We start from the raw sequence: 18,304 nt of genomic DNA, 5'->3' as shown, positions 1-18,304 counted from the left end.
CCAAAATTTGATAAAGAGGCCCACATAACAAAGAAACCCCAAATATACCCATCACAGTTACCTGTTTCCTTAAAAAGTATGAATACATGCAGGCTTAGGGAACTGTCAGAAACTATGAAAAAATCATTAAAAAGTCTGCACATTTTTTCATTGATGTATATTGCAAAGTTGCTTGAAACTATGTTTACTTTTCAAAAAGCATAAGTTATGTTTTTGTGGAGTTCCCCAATAAGGAATTTATTTTAAGATATAGACTCATATAACTGTATTGAGACACTTCTTAACACAAAGTTGTATAATGTGGACAGGTATGGGATCCCGTATCAAGATGCCCATTATATAGAAAGCTTACAATGACAGTGTACATTAAAGGAAAACTATACCCCCCAAACAATGTAGGTCTCTATTAAAAGATACTGAGTAAAACAGCTCATGTGTAAAACCCTGCTTCATGTAAATGAACCATTATCATAATAATATACTTTTTTAGTAGTATGTGCCATTGGGTAATCATAAATAGAAAATTGCCATTTTAAAAAATAAGGGCCGCCCCCTGAGATCGTAAGATTCACAGTGCACACATACAAACCACATGAAAGGTCACATGAGCCAATTAACAGACAGAGTTCTGCCTTTTGCTTCCTCACTTCTTCCTGTTACAGTTAGAGTTGTAGTATTTCTGGTCAGCTGATCTCTGAGGCAGCACAGATAGAGTCACGAAATGGTGGTTCAAGACAAGAGATGTAAAAGGGCAATATTTATGTAAATATATATTCCAGTTTGGTAAGATTCTTTAATATGTCATTCAATTTGATATAAACTATCTGTTGCTTAAGTATTCATTTTGGGGGTATAGTTTTCCTTTAAGCAAATAAAATACTTTTTTAAATACTTTTTACTGGATGGAACTAAGTTGCATAAATCTTTATTAGTGGCAAAATAATCCTACTGGGTTAATTCAATGTTTATTTTTTTTTTAGTAGACTCAAGGTATGGTGATCCAAATTACTGAAAGATCCCTTATCCAAAAACCTTGGCCACCAATGTTATTTTTTAACTTGGGGGGTGCCTGGCTGCCAATGTTGCACTTTATACATGGGCTGCTTTGATTTTTTTTTGCCAGGGCTGCTTGTTACTCCCAGTCCTTCCGTGGCCTGGACCATGTGCAGTTCCCCAAATTGCAGAACTGTGAATGCTTCCATCCAAAATATTGATAAATCTATTGCTCTGTCCTTAAAGGAGAACTAAACCCTAAAAATTAATATGGCTAAAAATGCCATATTTTATATACTGGACTTATTGCACCAGCCTAAAGTTTCACCTTCTCAATAGTAGCAATGACCTAGGACTTCAAACTTGTCACAGGGGGTCACTAACTTGGAAAGTGTCTGCGACACTCACATGGGCTCTGAGCAGCTAAGCTTAGGGGTTGTTGCAAATTATCAAGCAGAAAATTAGGTTGGCCTATAATAAAAGCTAATGCTACAGGGCTCATTATTAAATTCTGGTGCTAGTTTCACTGGTTTCTGTGCTGCCATGTAATAATTATATGTATTAATTACTAATCAGCCTTATTTTGTGACATTTCTATTCTATGTGTACTGTATATTGTGAGTGGGTCCCTAAGTTCAGTAAGTGACAGCAGCACAGAGCATGTGCAGTGAATCAGCAGAAAAGAAGATGGGGAGCTACTGGGGAATCTTTGGAGACACGGATCTTCCCTGCTAAAGGGCTGTAGTTGCTGTGGGCTGGTACATAAACCCAAAACATAATGTACAACATTTCTAGCCTACTTCTTTAGTTAGGCTTTACTTCTCCTTCAAAATTAGGGTTTCTTAGGGCTCTTACACATGAGCGTTTTTACCTGCGCTCCCCTGCGTTCCGTTTTTCGGCGTTCAGCCGCAGGGGAGCGCAGTAATAGACGCATTTAATGATTTCAAATGGGGCTGTACTCACACAGGCGCATGTAGGCGCCAAACGCAGGTTGAGACGCAACATGCTGCATTTTTCCTGCGTTCGGCGCCTACATGCGCCTGTGTGAGTACAGCCCCATTTGAAATAATTAAATGCGTCTATTCCTGCGCTCCCCTGCGGCTGAACGCCGAAAAACGGAACGCAGGGGAGCGCAGGTAAAAACGCTCATGTGTAAGAGCCCTTAAACTTTTTTTCAGTGAGGAAGACCGCTTTGCGACCCAAACAGCAATATGTAATTAAGATTTAACATTTAATTAATATTTTGAGGTTACACATCACTGTCTAAAAGGGAATCTTGGTAACTCGACCTAATCTTTACGTAGCCGGATTGAACACCATACGCCAGCAGCCCTAGAATGGTATGAAATAATATTTGATTTACAATGGTATGAAATAATACTTAATTTACATTGAAGAGTGACGGCTATTTAATTCCAGGAGCCAGTAGTCACTGTGACACTGTACAGTACACTCTAGTACAATCCAGCCACTTGTGGGCGTAGGCAGCACACAGTGTTAACTTTCCACACACAGAATACTGATATCTGGTTCCTGGAACCCTTTCCTCCTAAGGGACTGAAATATATCTTTATAAGTGTTCTGCCTTGGGCTGCAAAATTTGAGATACAAAGCCCTTTAACTTTTCAGTGGCTTAACTAAAGTCGCATCCCTCAGAGGAAAAGATTTGGTAAAAATGATGGTTGATCCCAATGTTATTAAAAGGGAAAAATGATAAATATATAGGAAGGCCGGTATTTTTTTCTGGAAAATGTGGCAACCCTACTCATGAGGGAAAACAGCTGTTGTACAAAATAAAAGTTACCCTCCACTATTTTGTCTTATCATCTGTCCCTCTACATCAGAGTTTCCCAGAATGTAGTGGCAGCTTCCATAAAGGAGGGTGCATGGGCAGCTCAGCCTGACTGGAACTGGGTAGGCAATTGAGAGCAGGGTCCATTGACTTCACGTTTTGAATTGTTTATGCTTGTTCTGGGTTTTTTTTTCTGTTTACTTGTTTCTGGTACACGTCTTTGACTCGTACTGAAATAGAGGAATAGAAAGACTGTAGTTCAGCAACAACTAATGCAGCCCTCTTCTGCTCCAAGCAAGTTCCTGTTGCTGTACTATTGGTCAATATCGAATGCCCATTCAATTTTGAATTTCCAGCTATAAGAGAACATACGACACTACACCCAGCTGCACCCAAGGGTTAGCCTTATGTGCCACACAGTTTAGGTGCACATGTTGTAAGGCATCAAATCAATACACACTGCATACATATAGTTGAACTGCAACAGTGATGTAGTTCACATGACCTGAGAGCCCAGAGCGAAATCTTGAAGGAAACTTTTCTACAGAAACCATGTACATTGTACACACTGTTTCACCCCCTTGAACCCAATCTTCCGAATAGTACAGTACAAGTACCAACCCGTGGCAGCTGCTGGCTGGCTGCGTTCCGCGCACGCGCAATCTACTTGTTTTGCACAGGAACACTTAGACGACTTTTACCTCAGTACGGGCGTCCACCAATTAATCTTCACCAGCTGCTCGCAAGCCACACCCACGTAATTAGCCATTGGCCTACCTTCCTGTAAATATCCGTAATCGCCCCGCCCCTACAAGCAAAAGGAATATAACTAAGGGATGGTGCTGTTTTGTTAGAGTTAAGCTCACGGCTGGTTTGTTCTGGTTTTTGCAGGACGTGGAGCCCGCAGCATATAAGTCATTTTTGACAGGTTTGTTTTTCAAGGAACATTTTGCTTTCAGCCGAGTTACTCGGTGCTTTCAGTTTTGCTTGTGCTCTCGTTCCATTCATTTCTTCGGGACGTTGCTTAGAGCGAGCAGGATGATCTTTGACAAAGTAAAGAAATTCATGGTGGAGTTGGACTCTGCCGGCTCGGATACCCCTTTAGTTTTTCACAGCGGGGACACCGTGACGGGGAAGGTGCTCTTGGAGCTGGTGGCTGAGGCGAAAGTGGAGTCTGTGAAGCTGCACGTCGGGGGTTATGCTAAGGCGCATTGGACTGAGTCGCGCAGCGCTGGCTCCAGTACCGCTTATACTCAGAACTACAGCGATGAGGTGGAGTACATGAACCTGCGGGAGAGCCTACTGCACACAGGTGAGGAGGGAACGCTCTTCTGGCTGGGGATTCCTCTCGCCTCTTACAAGTGGATCTTGCTCTAACTAATGATACTCCTCTAAACGGAATTTCCTATTTATATTAGTACAAATCGTCCATTCATTGTCTCATGCCCCTTTCTACCTTTAGATTGTGAGCTCTAATGAGCAGGACCCTCTTATGTGGTAATGTATAAACCCTAGCAGTACTGCACAATCTGCCACCAAACCACTAGTATTAAAAAGCTAAAACGTTTCTTCACACCAAGGCCAGATTTCCACTAGGGAACTAGTAGTGTTATAGTGAAACAGGCAATTTTCCCTATACGTACTATTGCTACATATTCTCTTCTGTTTATAAAGAAAGAATTTACAATTGGGTCCAGACTGACCTGAATCCTATATGAGGCTGCCAGTACACAGGTGGATTATATTTCTGCTGGGTAGCCTTCCTTTATGTTGTGCTATTTAATAAGGAAGCACTGAATTCAGTTCTGGATTTGGCCACGATTCTGCGTTTTTCAACAGAACCTGGATTCGCCCAAATTCAAGTTCCCGGCAGAACCAAATTCAAAAAAATCATGTGACTTTTTTCATCACATAAACAATTCATTCAAAAATGTTTTATTTTCTTTTTACTACTTCCCCCCCCCCCCATTGTTTCCCTAACATCATATGCAAATTAGGGTTCGATATTCAGCCAAATCTTTCACAAAGTATTTTGGATTTGACTCCTGTTGCAACTCATGCATCTATTCTGCCTGCATCTAAGTAGGGTTGTCCTCTAACAAGGATGATCTTGTAAACTTGGTATATGAACAAGGTGTCCTGTAATAGGAGCTATGAGGAGGGAAGTTCCTTTAGATGCCCAAAACTTTTATTATTGTAACTATGGAAACCGTGACCTCTTGATATCTGTCTGTGCCATGTTTTTAAAGTCACCCAAGCAGCACATCTACATTGAGACAACTAGCAGTTGGGGACTATGCAATATTTTCTCTGTCTGTGTATTAACTATAGGGGTAACGTCTAGACACCAGCACTCCCATCTATTAAACTCCTTATAGTTGCTAGAAACTAAAAGTTCAACAACTGAAAGGTTAACATTTGAGATCCTGTGCATCACAGTGCTGTAGACAAAGGTGGGATACCTCAAATGATGATGATCTTGGTTTTGCACTTTTTAACCTGAGTGGTATTCTAGTTAAAGACTGCAATTTAGAGAAAAAAAAAAAAAGTTTTTGATCTGTGTAATTATGAAGGCGGTAACTGTAGGTTTCCTGTCAAGCATGTAGCAGTCTAGCCTTTTAAATTCCCTTCACGTGACTGGCATTACATTTTAATACCTATCTTGACTTAAAACAGGAAGTTGTGATGCTAAATTAAAATCTAAACAGGAAATGCTGCAATAACCAAGTGTCTGGTTGTATACAGAAAGTGTATAACTGTGTCCCTTTTGTTCCCTTGCAGATAATGGCACACTTACTGTCCTGCCAGCAGGAAGGCATGAATTTCCCTTCAGCTTTCAACTGCCTGAGTGAGTAGCCTTTCCTGAGATATAGCCCAGTCATTAATGAGATAACATTTACACTACCAGCCTGCTGTCTTCCTAAAATCAACTTTTTTTTAACATTATTTCTCTTAATGTTCATCGTAGTATAACTTTGTTTCTATGTAAATTGTTAGTTGTCAGTTTGCAAGTTATTTGTGCCACTCTACTAGCATTTTCCCATAGGAACCTCTTAGGAGGATTTATCTACTGTATGTCCTCCATATGTGCCCATGTAGCTGGTGGATACACTTTTTTTACTTTTATTATTCAGCAGCTGGAGAGGAGAAAAAAAAACCTACTACAGATTTTTGCTTTCTTCCGTTAGAGAAATGTCACACGAACTTACATAATCATAGACGCGGAAATGTTTTTGAATAATTCTTTGTAGACTGTAATTTCCGAAGATTTTGAGAAATCATGGTTAAACAAAATCTTAAATCTGTCATTTGCTTCAGGACCCTAGTAACATCTTTTGAAGGGAAGCATGGAAGTGTTCGCTATTGGGTAAAGGCAAAGTTACATCGTCCATGGTGTACAGTCAAGAAAGTCAAAAAGGAGTTCACTGTAATAGAACCTATTGATATCAACACTCCAGATCTCTTGGTAAGTTTGTGTATCATAACTTACAGGGTACTTAATTTTTCTTTGATTATGAACCGAATATGGAACTGTAAGAATTTTTTTTTTTTTTTTTTTTATTTGTGGGTTTCTGTATAGTTTGTTTTATTCTGGACTTCTTCAGTGCAGAATAAAACCTTTCAGTGACGCTGTTTGCTAGGGTAGTTGGAACAAGATATTCTGCCTTGAAGTTTAATGACTGAGAAGAGCACTTTAGAGAGGGTTGGTCGTCAATGCCTTCCCCAGAGAAGCTTGTAATCTAAGGTTCTTATTACATTCTCACACATACTATGGTCTTCAGAAGCTGATTAACCTGCCTGTATGTCTTTTAAGAAATGTGTCTCATTCATTTCTATATTAAACTATTCTTCATTTATATGTTGCAGGCTCCGCAAGCTGGCAGCAAAGAAAAGATTGCACATGCCTGGTACTGCAACTTGGGCCAGGTTTCAGTCACTGCGAAGATTGATCGGAAAGGCTATACTCCAGGTGAGAATAATTCAGAAATCGCAATTCTCTCTAACCGTTAACGACTAAAGTTGCATAATGGTTTTATGTAAGTTTAGCTGTGAGATTTCTGGTATCTAGGCAACCATAAATAGGGGCATTGCTTACAATCTCTGTGGGGGTTATGCAATAGAAGGCATTAAGTTTGCCATGGGGCAGTAATCCATAGCAACCAGGTACCATATACTTGCCACCTGTTTAAAAGAAAATGTAATGCCTTTTTATGGTCTTAAAGGGGATGTAAAATCCAAAACGTTCTGTAATGTAAGAATTTATTATAAGCAACTTTTTATATTTTAAACATTTTGTTGTTTTAAAGTTATTTGTAAATTGATTTTGAAAGTAGTATCTGTCTGTCCTTCCCTATTCTGTGCACTGGTGGTTGTGACTATTTGAACAGTGTAGAAGCCAGCTGGTCTAACACACCAGGGAAAAGTATGACACATGGGTTTATATCCTCTTTAAGTAAATCTACAGTCTACTTCTATGAATATTTATATGTCTACATGAACTGAAGAACCAACTTTTTTTTTTTTTTTTTTAGCTTTATACAAAATATAATGTTTATTTCCTGTAGGTGAAGTTATTCCCATCTTTGCTGAGATTGACAATGGTACAACACGTGCTGTGGTACCCAAGGCAGCTATCATCCAGTCACAGGCATTCATTGCTCGTGGTACCATGAAGCAAAAGAAATCTGTAGTAGCCACCTTGGCAGGCGATGCAGTGCCTGCAGGAAAAAGGGAAACTTGGCATGGACGAGCTCTTAAAATTCCTCCACTTGGTCCCTCCATCTTGCAGTGTCGGATTATCCGCGTGGAATATGCCCTAAAGGTATCCATTTTTTCACCCCCCCCCCCCCCCCCAAATATTGCAAAGAGAATGAGACTCCACTTTGTGGAGGAGGAGGCTTTAGACAGAAAAAGAAGAAAAATCTCTTCGTACACCTCTAACCTTAAAGCGATACTGACACGTTCCTAAAAATCATAGAAACGTGTCAGTATCAAGTAAATGCTGCACCCATAATCGTTCCCCAAAAAAGCCCTGCAAACCAGTGTGTTGTCGACCCACTGACTACTAACAGATCTTCCGCGTTGCTTCAGTGACGCTGGGGGCAGAGCGATCCTTACATAGGCTGAATTCCTGTTTTCATTTGTAATCGGCCTATAGAACGATCGCGCAGCCCCCAGCCCAGTGTCACCGAAATGGCTCATAAGGTCTTTTAGCAGTGTCGGAGGGTCAGGTGAATGGGGGGGGGGGGCTTTGAGGGGAACAATTACAGGTGCAGCATTTACTTGATTCTGACAGGCTCCTATATTTTTTTTTTTGTTTTGTTTTTTTGTATAGTAACGTGTCTATCGCTTTAAATTCATGTGGGATTGAGAGTGGTGATTAACATGATGCCTGTTATCACTTCTGTGTAGTTACTTTTTCGTTTATTATGGCTCTATAAAGTAAACTTATGTTTTTCTTGCTCTTACACCTGTTGCATGCCAGACTTGAGATTTAGGGTTTTTTTCTCTCACCTGTGACTTTTCTCTGTTTTTGCACTATTTTTGAGTAGCAATTAAGCCATTGACTGTACAATAAACTTTGCAATAACATATATATTTGGAAAAATACAATTATGTATTTTAAATGTCTTATTTTGCCTCCTAATTGTACAATTATGCATCTGCTATTTAATGTGGCTATGGCACTCTGCCCCTAACAGTTGCTATTTAGTTACTGTAAAGGTACAATCTCTTCTTTGTATTTAAATCCTATTCTCCTCAATCTTCTAGGTTTATGTTGAAATTCCTGGCTCTTCAAACTTGGTTCTGGAGCTGCCATTGGTGATTGGCACCATCCCACTGCACCCATTTGGAAGCAGAACTTCCAGTGTTGGAAGTCAGTACAGTGTTAATCTGGAATGGCTACGTATGACTGTGCCTGAGCAGCCTGAACGTAAGTATACAAAGGGTTTTCTTTCACCCAGCTACAGTATCTTATTTAAAAAATGGCAAAATTGCATTTATTGGTGGCGTAAAATTGTATACACTGGTAGATCTATAGGCATTTTATTTGTGCTAATAGATTGCCATTGCTTATCTTGTACATGTAGCGGAACTGAGGAATCTACCATAAATTAAAGCTTAACGTAAAGTTTAGAAAATATTTAATTTTCATGCATGATAACCTGAAACCTGCTTTGGAGTTGTGGAAATAAGTCTTGCGCATGTAACAATGTTGCAGGAGGGAGTTTGATCTGTGTAGTGTCCATGTAATTGTACCAATAAAGTAACTTATTTTATTTTTATATTTTTTAGCTCCTCCTGATTATTCTTCAGTGGTGTCTGAAGAGGAGGCAGAACACAACCTCTCTCCTCCCATTTCTCCTCATTCTAGCATGGACTGTATACTAGAAGGGCCATTCTATGCTTATATTCAAGAGTTCAGGAACAGGCCTCCTCCTCTTTACTCTGAGGTAAGCAACCGCTCTGTGGATTTATTCAGTTTAAAAAAAAACAAAAACAAAAACAAAACTTGTGTACGAAAGGTTGTGTACAAAAATGTAAATATTGTTTTCTCTATCCATCTTTTTTTCCTTAGATTGACCCTAATCCTCCAACTGCAGACATCAGACCTCGTTGCATGACCTGTTGAAGATGACTGCCAGCAAACTGAATTACCTGTTTAAACGTCAAGCAGTTGAGCTTAGACTGGAAAATGTCCCTACCTCCAACTGAGGTTTCATCTGGGAGAATTGGCCCAGAGGTGGCGGAAACAGACATACGCCTGTCTTCCCATGGAGAAATAAAGCTTTCCGTGCAAGAAATGGTTCTGGTGTTCCAGTGCATCACCAGTTTCTCCCAGAAATCAGTCTGTGAAGGGAAGAGTAAGCGAGGAATGAAAGTTCTAACCACTATTAAAACCTTTGAGTTGCCTTTTAGAACTTCGAAAGAATTGTACTTTGTAAATTAAATTGTCAAAGGTCTGACTTCTCCCAACATGTTGCAGGCTTTGCTTGTCTGGAGCACAAAACCAAACTGTTAAGGGTTGAGCATTTCATACAGCCAAAGTTAATGTTTACAGTACAGTCAATCTGGTCCATACTTTGCTAGCAGGTGCTGAACTGAAGAACGTTATGTCTTTAAACATTGTAGAGCAAATCTGTTTTTTCACTGTAAATGTTTGCAGTGCGTGCCTATAACCAATGATTGAACCGGGAAACGGTAAAAAAGTTTACTTATTATATGAAATCTGTTTGACCTGTGGAATACCTATAAATATATCTGCCTTAATTTGTTCTTCCTCACCATGGAAGCAGTAGCCTGAATGTCAAAATCTTGTTCAGTCTCCTCTTAAGGGAGAAAAGGGATATATATGAATTGTATTTAGCTGTTATTTAACTTGTTACAATTGTAATATAGGAAGATTTGTAACTTTTTTTTGTTTCAAGCACACTGATGTATTCAATCTGTAAAATTGCCTTAATTTTCTTCAGTATTAATGAGGGGAGCACTTTGAAAGTGCATTTGGTGCTCTGTGCCTTTAATTCTATTAAGTGACCTTTCATTTATATATATTTCATTTGTATGTCAGGGCTGTGAAGGTTGATTTACTCTTGACACTCTGGCTGTTGAGAAAACATTTCAATGGGAAATTTCCAGATATTTCCTTACCTTCAAGGTTAAAAAACTTAACTTGTTGCCTTAGGATGACTGGATCATTAAAAAAAAAAAAAAACAAAGTGGAAAACAAAGTGAACATTCCAGTTGCTGCTTGTGTAAGGGCTGAACGCCTGCTTTAAATCACAACAAAATCAGGAGACGTGTGATTCTTACTGCTGCAACTTTATTGCTGGAGATTTTTTTTCCAATTGATCTATGCAGAAGATGTGGTATTTTATGGTTCTTGTTTTCATTTACACAGTCAATATTTTTACTACATTTGTGATTGCTTGGCTGCATTAAATCTGATTTATATGCAATTTTATGTATGCAATTTTTTTCATAATAAATATCTTTGCATTTAGCAGACTACATAGCATTTTTTTTAAGGAGCTCTTATTACCCATTTTGGGTTTCTTCTATAAAATGTGTAACTAAAGTAAGCATATGCACCCAATGTTTTAGTCTGATATGAATATTTCCAGTACATTTAAATTTTTATGGTAACTTTTACAGACAATACCAATGATGTCTATTTTTGGGCAGTTGGCGCTTTTCACTTAAATGATTTAGTATGATTAACACAGCAGTATTTTAGAGCAATACTGAATGCTATTACTGGTATGGGATCCTTTATGCAGAAAGCTTCGCATAGAGCCCAATTTCCTTGTCACCCATGGCCAGCATTCACCAATGGGTTAAACCCTCCCATCGGGCCAATAGACCAGGAACCTCCCCAAGCACGTTAAAAGGACCAGCCCCTCCTCTACTCACTGTCTTTTTTTTTTTTTTTTTTTTTTTTTTTTTTTAATCCTGTCCGCAGGCTGATGGATAGGCAAGTTCCTGGGCGATGGAAGCCAAGGCATCGCCAGACGCAATCTGCAGAGCAGCAAGATGGTTGTTAATACTTTCATTAAGCATTATAAGTTAGATATCCTGGCCAACATTTGGAAGGAAGGTTTTGCAGTCTGTTGTGCATGTGACTGAATAAAGTGTGTTTAAGTTCACTGCATTCTGTGTGAAGTCCCTCCTTGAGTAGCTTTGGTAGTTCCCATTGGTGAATGCTGGCCATGGGTGACAAGGAAAACAGGCAATTTTTTCATTACTTAACATAATCTCTGTTTCCTGGTCACCTTCCATCGCAGCATTCACCAAGGAATACCCACCCTACTAGACAAGCTTTTAACTAAGACAGTGAGTAGAGATGGGGCATGGTCCTTTTAAAGTGCTTGGGGAGGTTCATGTATATTGGCCCCAATGGAAGGGTTTAACCCATTGGTGAATGCTGCCATGGAAGATGACCAGGAAACAGAAATTACAGTAAGTTAAAAAACTTTCCTGTTTTTATACAGATTTCTAAATTTAATATTTCCTCTCTGTGCAATTATAAAACGGTACCTTGGACTTGATCCCAACAAAGTGCATGACTGTCGCTGGCAAAACAATCCGATTGGGTTTATCTTAGGGGCAGATTTATTAAGGTTCGAGTTGTGTTATTTTTTTTAAACTTAAATATTTGAGGTTTTTTATAGCTCATATCTGAAAATATACCACCTAAAACCATTTGAACAGAGGTTAACCGCCTGCTTGATAAGTTTCCGGCAACCCAAATCTGATTTTTACATTCCAGTTTTTTCTCAAGTAAGATACCGTTAAGAGTTCATTGGAGGTAAAAAAACAAAACAAAACTCTTAACACTCGACCTTTGATAAATCAGCCCCTTAATGTTTAAAGGGGTTGGTCACCTTTAAGTAACTTTTCACCTTTAAGTTAAGTTTTATTATGTTTTAGAATGGCTAATTGTAAACAACTTTTCAATTGGCTTTTTTTTCTTAATGTAATTTTTGATTTATTTGCCTACTTCTGACACCATCTAAAAAACAAATACTCTAAGAATACGCATTGATTGTTGCTACTTTTTAATTACTCATCTTTCTATTCAGGTCCTCTCCTATTAATATTCCAGTCAATGCATGGTTGCTAAGGTAACTTGGATAAAACAACAAAATTGCTGAAACAGTAAACTGGAGAAATGCTGAATAAAAAGCTAAACTCAAAAACCACAAATAATAAAATGAAACCAATTGCAAATTGTCTCAGAATATCACTCTCTACATAATACTAAAATGTAATTTAAAGTTGCGCAGCCCCTTTAAATGATTTTTAGCAGACTTAAGGTATGGAGATCGAAATTATGAAAAGTTCTCTTATCTGGAAAACCCCAGGACCCAAGCATTGTGGAGAATAGATCCTATACCTTAATATTAAAGAGGAACATTTCATGTCTTGCTGGTCATATGTTCCAACAAAGAAGACTTCAATATAATTAAGTGTTCTTAGAAGTATTTCATATATTTTTTTTTTACTTTTACTAGAGTGATTTCCATCTAATATTCTTGCTCAAAAGTGACATTGTTCTGGCTCTACATATTTATTGTGGAGGGGGGGATTGGAGGAATTCTCACTACAACCGACACACCAGGGTTAAACAGTTTCCCAGCTGTGTATTTACAACATTTGTTTATGTACTTTCTCTGTTCTGTTCCTGCGCCCCTCCTTTTCCACCACATCAGCTGGTACTGGAAGCAGGGCAGTGTTGAAGTAAGCTACATTCTAAAAAAGGTTATTGAGGTCATCTGCTCAGACTGGCCTGAGCTGGGCAATGGATAAGTTTACATTCCAGTTATCTCATGCCCTGTTACACTGGGTGGTGTAGGTTATGAATGACTGTGGTATTTTTCTGAAAATCTTGAAACTTCTTATAATTTGGACAGCTGGTCCAACACTTTATTATGGAATGTCATTAACTATTCTTGTTCAGTTCATTACAAAGATTTCTAGCCTGCATTTTACAGCATAAAGTGTTTAATGCATTCTCCCTCACTAAAGGAAATATATATTGTAAAGCTTAAAGGAAAACTATACCTCCCGAAGCTCCGATATGTTCATGTATTTAAGCGTAGTTTTTTAGTTTTCAAAAAGCTATGACATAATTTTGTAATGTAAGACACATTGTAACTATAAGACTTCTGAACTCCAATATGTTAAGCAAAAGGATTGCTGTTTATTACTTCTGCATAGAAAGCCATACAGTATTTAGCCATTTGAGTTCTCCAAGACTTCTATTAACCAAATATATATAGCATCTGTTGGTTACCTTACTGAACTGATATTTTGGGGCACATAAAATAAGTGCAAAGTTATGAAAATCTGTATGCATTATTTAGGTGTACTAGAAGTGTGCAAGAAAATGCCTCAAACTAGGCATCCACTGGAATAAGTCCTAGAAGACTTAAAACATATTGTCAGAAAATCACAGATGATTTCCAACAATGCCAATTGCTGCCATGATAACACAATACTGAAGGGGACCAACTGGTCTTGTCATGAGATGATTCCTTGGAGACCCCCCTCTCCCAGAAACCACACAATCAGGCTTAAAGGGGGTGGTTTGTCTTTGAGTTATAGAATGGCTTATTCTAAGCCTTCATTTTTTACTTTTTTATAGAAATTGGAATCACAGTACCATCAGTAGAAATAAGATAAAAAGCCTTTATTGATTACATGGCTCTGACAACCAAACACATTTTAGGCTCAAATACGGACCTTTTTCAAGTTATCTTTTATAGTTTTTGAATTATTTGCCTTCTTTTTCTGACTCTTTCAAGCTTTCAAATGGGGGTCAACTGGCCCATTCAAAAAAAACAAATGCTCTTTAAGGGTACACATGTATTGTCATTGATACTTTTTTATTTCTCATCTTTCTATTAAGGCCTCTCCTATTCATATTACAGCCCCTTTAAATGAATAATTCAGTGTAAATATAAGAGGGGCCCTGATGAGAACAGTTACTCCTCCTCCATCACCCCCTCCAAGCCTGCTTGCACTGCACCACCCAGATTTGTAGCTGACAAAACCAAGTTTCCAAAATTCCTTGTTTCACTATTAAGATTGCATAACTTTATTATTCCACTCAGAAACTAACATCCCATGACACAGTAAAATTGTATTGCCACCCTAGACTTGGTAGCACATCCTTTGAAAAGAGTAAATGAAATCAAACACTTCCTATAACCACAAATGAGCTTTCTTTATCTCTTTACTGACAGTCTGGACCACACTCCTTTGGCAAACTACCTCACGTCTCCCAGATTTGAAGGATGCCTCCTCCCAACTGTAGTTTTATGATCTCAATGGGATTTTTATCTGGACACATTGCTATCCACTTCAGAGCAGTCCAGCATTTTGCCTTTAATCATTACTTGGTACTCTATACATTTCTGTGCTTTGGGTCATTGTCTTGCTGGAAGACTAATGCAATAGATCTGCAATAGAAACCCAGCTTTCTGACCACGTGTTCAGTATTGTTCTCCAAAATGGTTCTTATTTAATGCTGCTATGTAGAGGCTTAATATATCTAGTCCAAGGAGCAATAAACCAACCCCCAAACATTTGCAAACCTCCCGAAACTGTAATTTTCCTCCTGTAAACAAAGATGTTTACCAAAAAGCTTTGATTTTGCCTCATCTTTTTAGAGGACTGGGAGACTGGCTACAGTGCCATGGGCTCAAACACCTTAATAACGTTACATACGTTGGACAAAAGAGTATTAAGGTCTGTGTGGACATGCAGGTAATTCAAATGGCTGAATGTGTCCTTAAATTGCAGGCATCTGCAACTCATCACAGGTGAAATTCTTTAAAAATTAAAGAGAATCGCCGGCTAAAGGTGCAATTAATTTTGTCCAGGATCTTTGTGTAGAATAACATTAAAATTTGTATTTTTTCCAGCTTTATTCAGTTGTTCCACTGCAAACAAAATAAATAGATATATGAATAGCATAGTATTATTAATAATTTTCTAGCCAAACCGGTACATTATTTGAAAAAAGTGTAAAGGTGCTAATATTATTGGTCGTGATTGTATCAGCAGACAGCAGGAAGACGTAAAACAATGTGAAAGTTATATGTGGACTTTATTCTGAACACTAGTGATTACTGAATAAAAGTATGTGAGTGTGATTTTATCAGCAAACATTGGGGAGTGTATTTCCTAGTTCTCACGTGACTTCTTCTACTGCTTTTTTGGAAGCCAATGAAAAACAAAACAAACAAAAACCAAAAGAATGTTTTACAAGTGATGTTCCAGTATGATACAATATGATCATACATTTTATTTGAGGAGATCAGTGCTATAGAAGTAAATAAAAAGCAGTTATAGAATAGAGGTGAGAAATGTATGGGCTACAACCTTGAACCAGTGGCAGCCGTACTCCATTAGCGCAATGCCACATAGAGTGTGTGTTTTCTGTTTAGAAAACACCATGTGCCATAAATCTATTAAAAGAATTTACTATTTTTAGTATCATTGTTATCTCTTTGTCTGCACCCAAATGTTTTCACTGTGTCCTGTTTTGTTTTAATTAATATTCTTGCTTTATCGACAATATAAAATCATCAGTGTTAAAGACTGAATATTATCCATTTTTCCCTTGTTGTGAAGTAAGGGCCATTACATCAGATGAGTTAACGGAGTTGGGAGTTTTCCATTTGTATGTTGATCTGCCAATTGACAAACTTTTGTCTTAGGGAACGTTCTGTCTCTTGAAATACTGACTCTCCAAAAAGGTTGTGTTACATTTTGGCTCCCATGAAGCATTAGGGAACTGTCTTAGGGAACGTCCTGCATTTCTGGTACCAAATATAATTTATATATATAAATGATATTCTATTTGTATAACGAATAAACATGCACCATAATAAGTGAGCTGCAAAGGGCAATACCCGTTGTTAACAAAGGAAACATTTGCAGTTCCGCCACTATCCATGCATTGAATCATAAGGCCCCGAATTAGGTGAATAATAGTAGCACTGTACTTTAACTGTCAAACCACCTAGTTATTGAACCCAAACAAAGTTAATCAATCTTAGTGTTCCCCACACAATTTTTTAATATAACAAAAATGTGAAAAAAGAAGGGTTAAAAAAACCTCAAAATTACTGCTTTAGCATCACAAGCTTGTTAGACTATGCATGAGTTCTGGGTTAAACAGTAAACTGTGACCTAAAAGTAAAAATGCTAACTAGGGGAAGTACAGTAGGGAGTATACAATGCAGACAGGGGTGCAGCCTGGACTAGAGTTAGATAGCTTTGCACTTCTATGCTGAACTACAGAAGAATTTTTGAGTTTGTTGAAAATAGCATTTATTAACTAACAACATAAATTACTGTCTCTTTCTCTCCCTGCCTCTGGACAGGTGCTAGCTATTCTGTATTCTGTAGCAAACAGGGAACTTAACAACTTCATGTTTGGTCCTTGTGAGGTAGTCAATTAGATTATTACAGCACACATAATCCACCTGCATGATGGACTCCAGCTAACAAAACAAACAACAAAGGGTGAAGGAAGGGGGTTGTATATTGATAAACTAATTCATAGCAAACAAGGGGATATACTACTCTCTTAAATTGTGTTCAATGAACAGTATTTATGATATTATAAGAAATGTTGTCAGATTATGTCCTTAATGGAACAATGAACTACTGGTAAAAAGAGTGCTCATAAAATATACAATTGTTCCTAGCTGTTTAATGCATTTCAGGAGTGTTTTAAAAAAAGTATGTTAAAGAGATACTAAGACCAGAAATAAAGCCTTTTTAAAATCTATCATAACATTGACTTTGCATGTATTTATAATTTTGCCATAAAAGTGTCTGATCCCCCATGTTCCTCTATGAGGGGGCTCCCGTATTTGTGCAGCAGTAGTCCGTTAGCCAGACCCGGATTTGTGGAGAGGCCACCAAGGCCCCGGCCTAGGGTGGCAGGAATTTAGGGGGCGGCATGCTGCCCAACCACACCCACATTGGTTCAAAAACACGGTGGATGATAATGATGAAAATTTGAGCAAATAAAAGGGAGGGGATGGGGCAATAAACGACAGTGGGCCTAGGGGCGCCCGCTATGCAAATCCAGTCCTGCCGTTAGCATTAGAAACTGTAACCGACAAGTTGAGAAAGGACATCCATTCTGGCAAAACACTCTGGTTTAGGAACTTCAAGTAACAATTATTTATAAAAGCAAACCTATCAGTGAAAAACAAACAACATGACATATAGGTAACTTTTAGGGGCAGATTTATCAAGGGTCGAATTTCAAGGGTTAAAAAACCCTTGAAGTAAAATCCTTTGAATTCGAATATCGAATTCGAAGGAGTTTAGCGCAAAAGGTTTGACCGAATAAAAATTGTTTGATCGATCAAATGATTTTTTTTCGATCAAAAAAAACTTAGAAAAGTGCTCTGGAAGGTCCCCATAGGCTAACATTGCACTTCGGTAGTTTTAATGTGGCGAAGTATGAAGTCGAAGTTTTTTTTAATATTTTGAAGAGTAATCTTTTAGTGCCAGTATCACTTTAATGACATGTCACTTATTCAAAGAATGCAAAATCAGTTTTCAACTTTTGTCATTATAAAAGCATGTTATGGAATGTTTTGTTTTGGAAATGACAGTAAGATTTGGGGATGAGCGTAAAGTATGTCTCAGTGCCCAAGTGTAACCTAAATGCTGAGATATGTTGCTTATTCTTTATCAGAAAACACATGATTACAGTTTACAAAATATACCACATATTTTGAATTACAGTTTGAATGATTTTCATTCCATTCATTTTCTCACAGACTGTACAAATGACATCAGATATCTCTCTTTTCAAGTCCCGAAATCACAAAGTAAAATAGAGTTGGCAGGGAATAAAGTGTATACTGGCAAAATCTATCCCTTTGACAAGCTTTAATTTCTTGCAGCATGGTTTGTCTTTGCATTTGATCTACTGCTTTTCAAAAACTATATGTCCCCAGGTGATCGGTGCATGTGCAATGT

General features: G+C 38.1%; 1 protein-coding gene across 2 annotated transcripts in view; it reads left to right on the top strand.

Annotated features, from left to right (window-relative positions):
• The window catches only part of arrdc2.L (arrestin domain containing 2 L homeolog), a 29,644-nt gene extending 18,854 nt beyond the window's left edge, over positions 1 to 10,790 (top strand). Inside the window, exons 1-8 of one of the 2 annotated variants that reach the window (NM_001091863.1) lie at positions 3,615 to 4,097; positions 5,567 to 5,633; positions 6,104 to 6,251; positions 6,653 to 6,755; positions 7,351 to 7,607; positions 8,558 to 8,720; positions 9,083 to 9,240; positions 9,366 to 10,502. In NM_001091863.1, coding sequence (NP_001085332.1) covers positions 3,824 to 4,097; positions 5,567 to 5,633; positions 6,104 to 6,251; positions 6,653 to 6,755; positions 7,351 to 7,607; positions 8,558 to 8,720; positions 9,083 to 9,240; positions 9,366 to 9,419 — 1,224 coding nt within the window. In that variant the 5' untranslated portion in view covers positions 3,615 to 3,823 and the 3' untranslated portion in view covers positions 9,420 to 10,502. Of the gene's footprint in view, positions 1 to 3,614; positions 4,098 to 5,566; positions 5,634 to 6,103; positions 6,252 to 6,652; positions 6,756 to 7,350; positions 7,608 to 8,557; positions 8,721 to 9,082; positions 9,241 to 9,365 lie in introns of those variants that run through there. The other variant, XM_018244876.2, reaches the window with a different exon arrangement.
• The last annotated feature ends 7,514 nt before the right edge of the window (positions 10,791 to 18,304 follow it).

This window comes from Xenopus laevis, chromosome 1L (genome assembly GCF_017654675.1).
Source record: "Xenopus laevis strain J_2021 chromosome 1L, Xenopus_laevis_v10.1, whole genome shotgun sequence".
NCBI classification, from domain to species: Eukaryota; Metazoa; Chordata; class Amphibia; order Anura; family Pipidae; genus Xenopus; species Xenopus laevis.
Note: the sequence above shows the minus strand (reverse complement) of the source record. Positions and strands in the feature narration are given on the sequence as shown.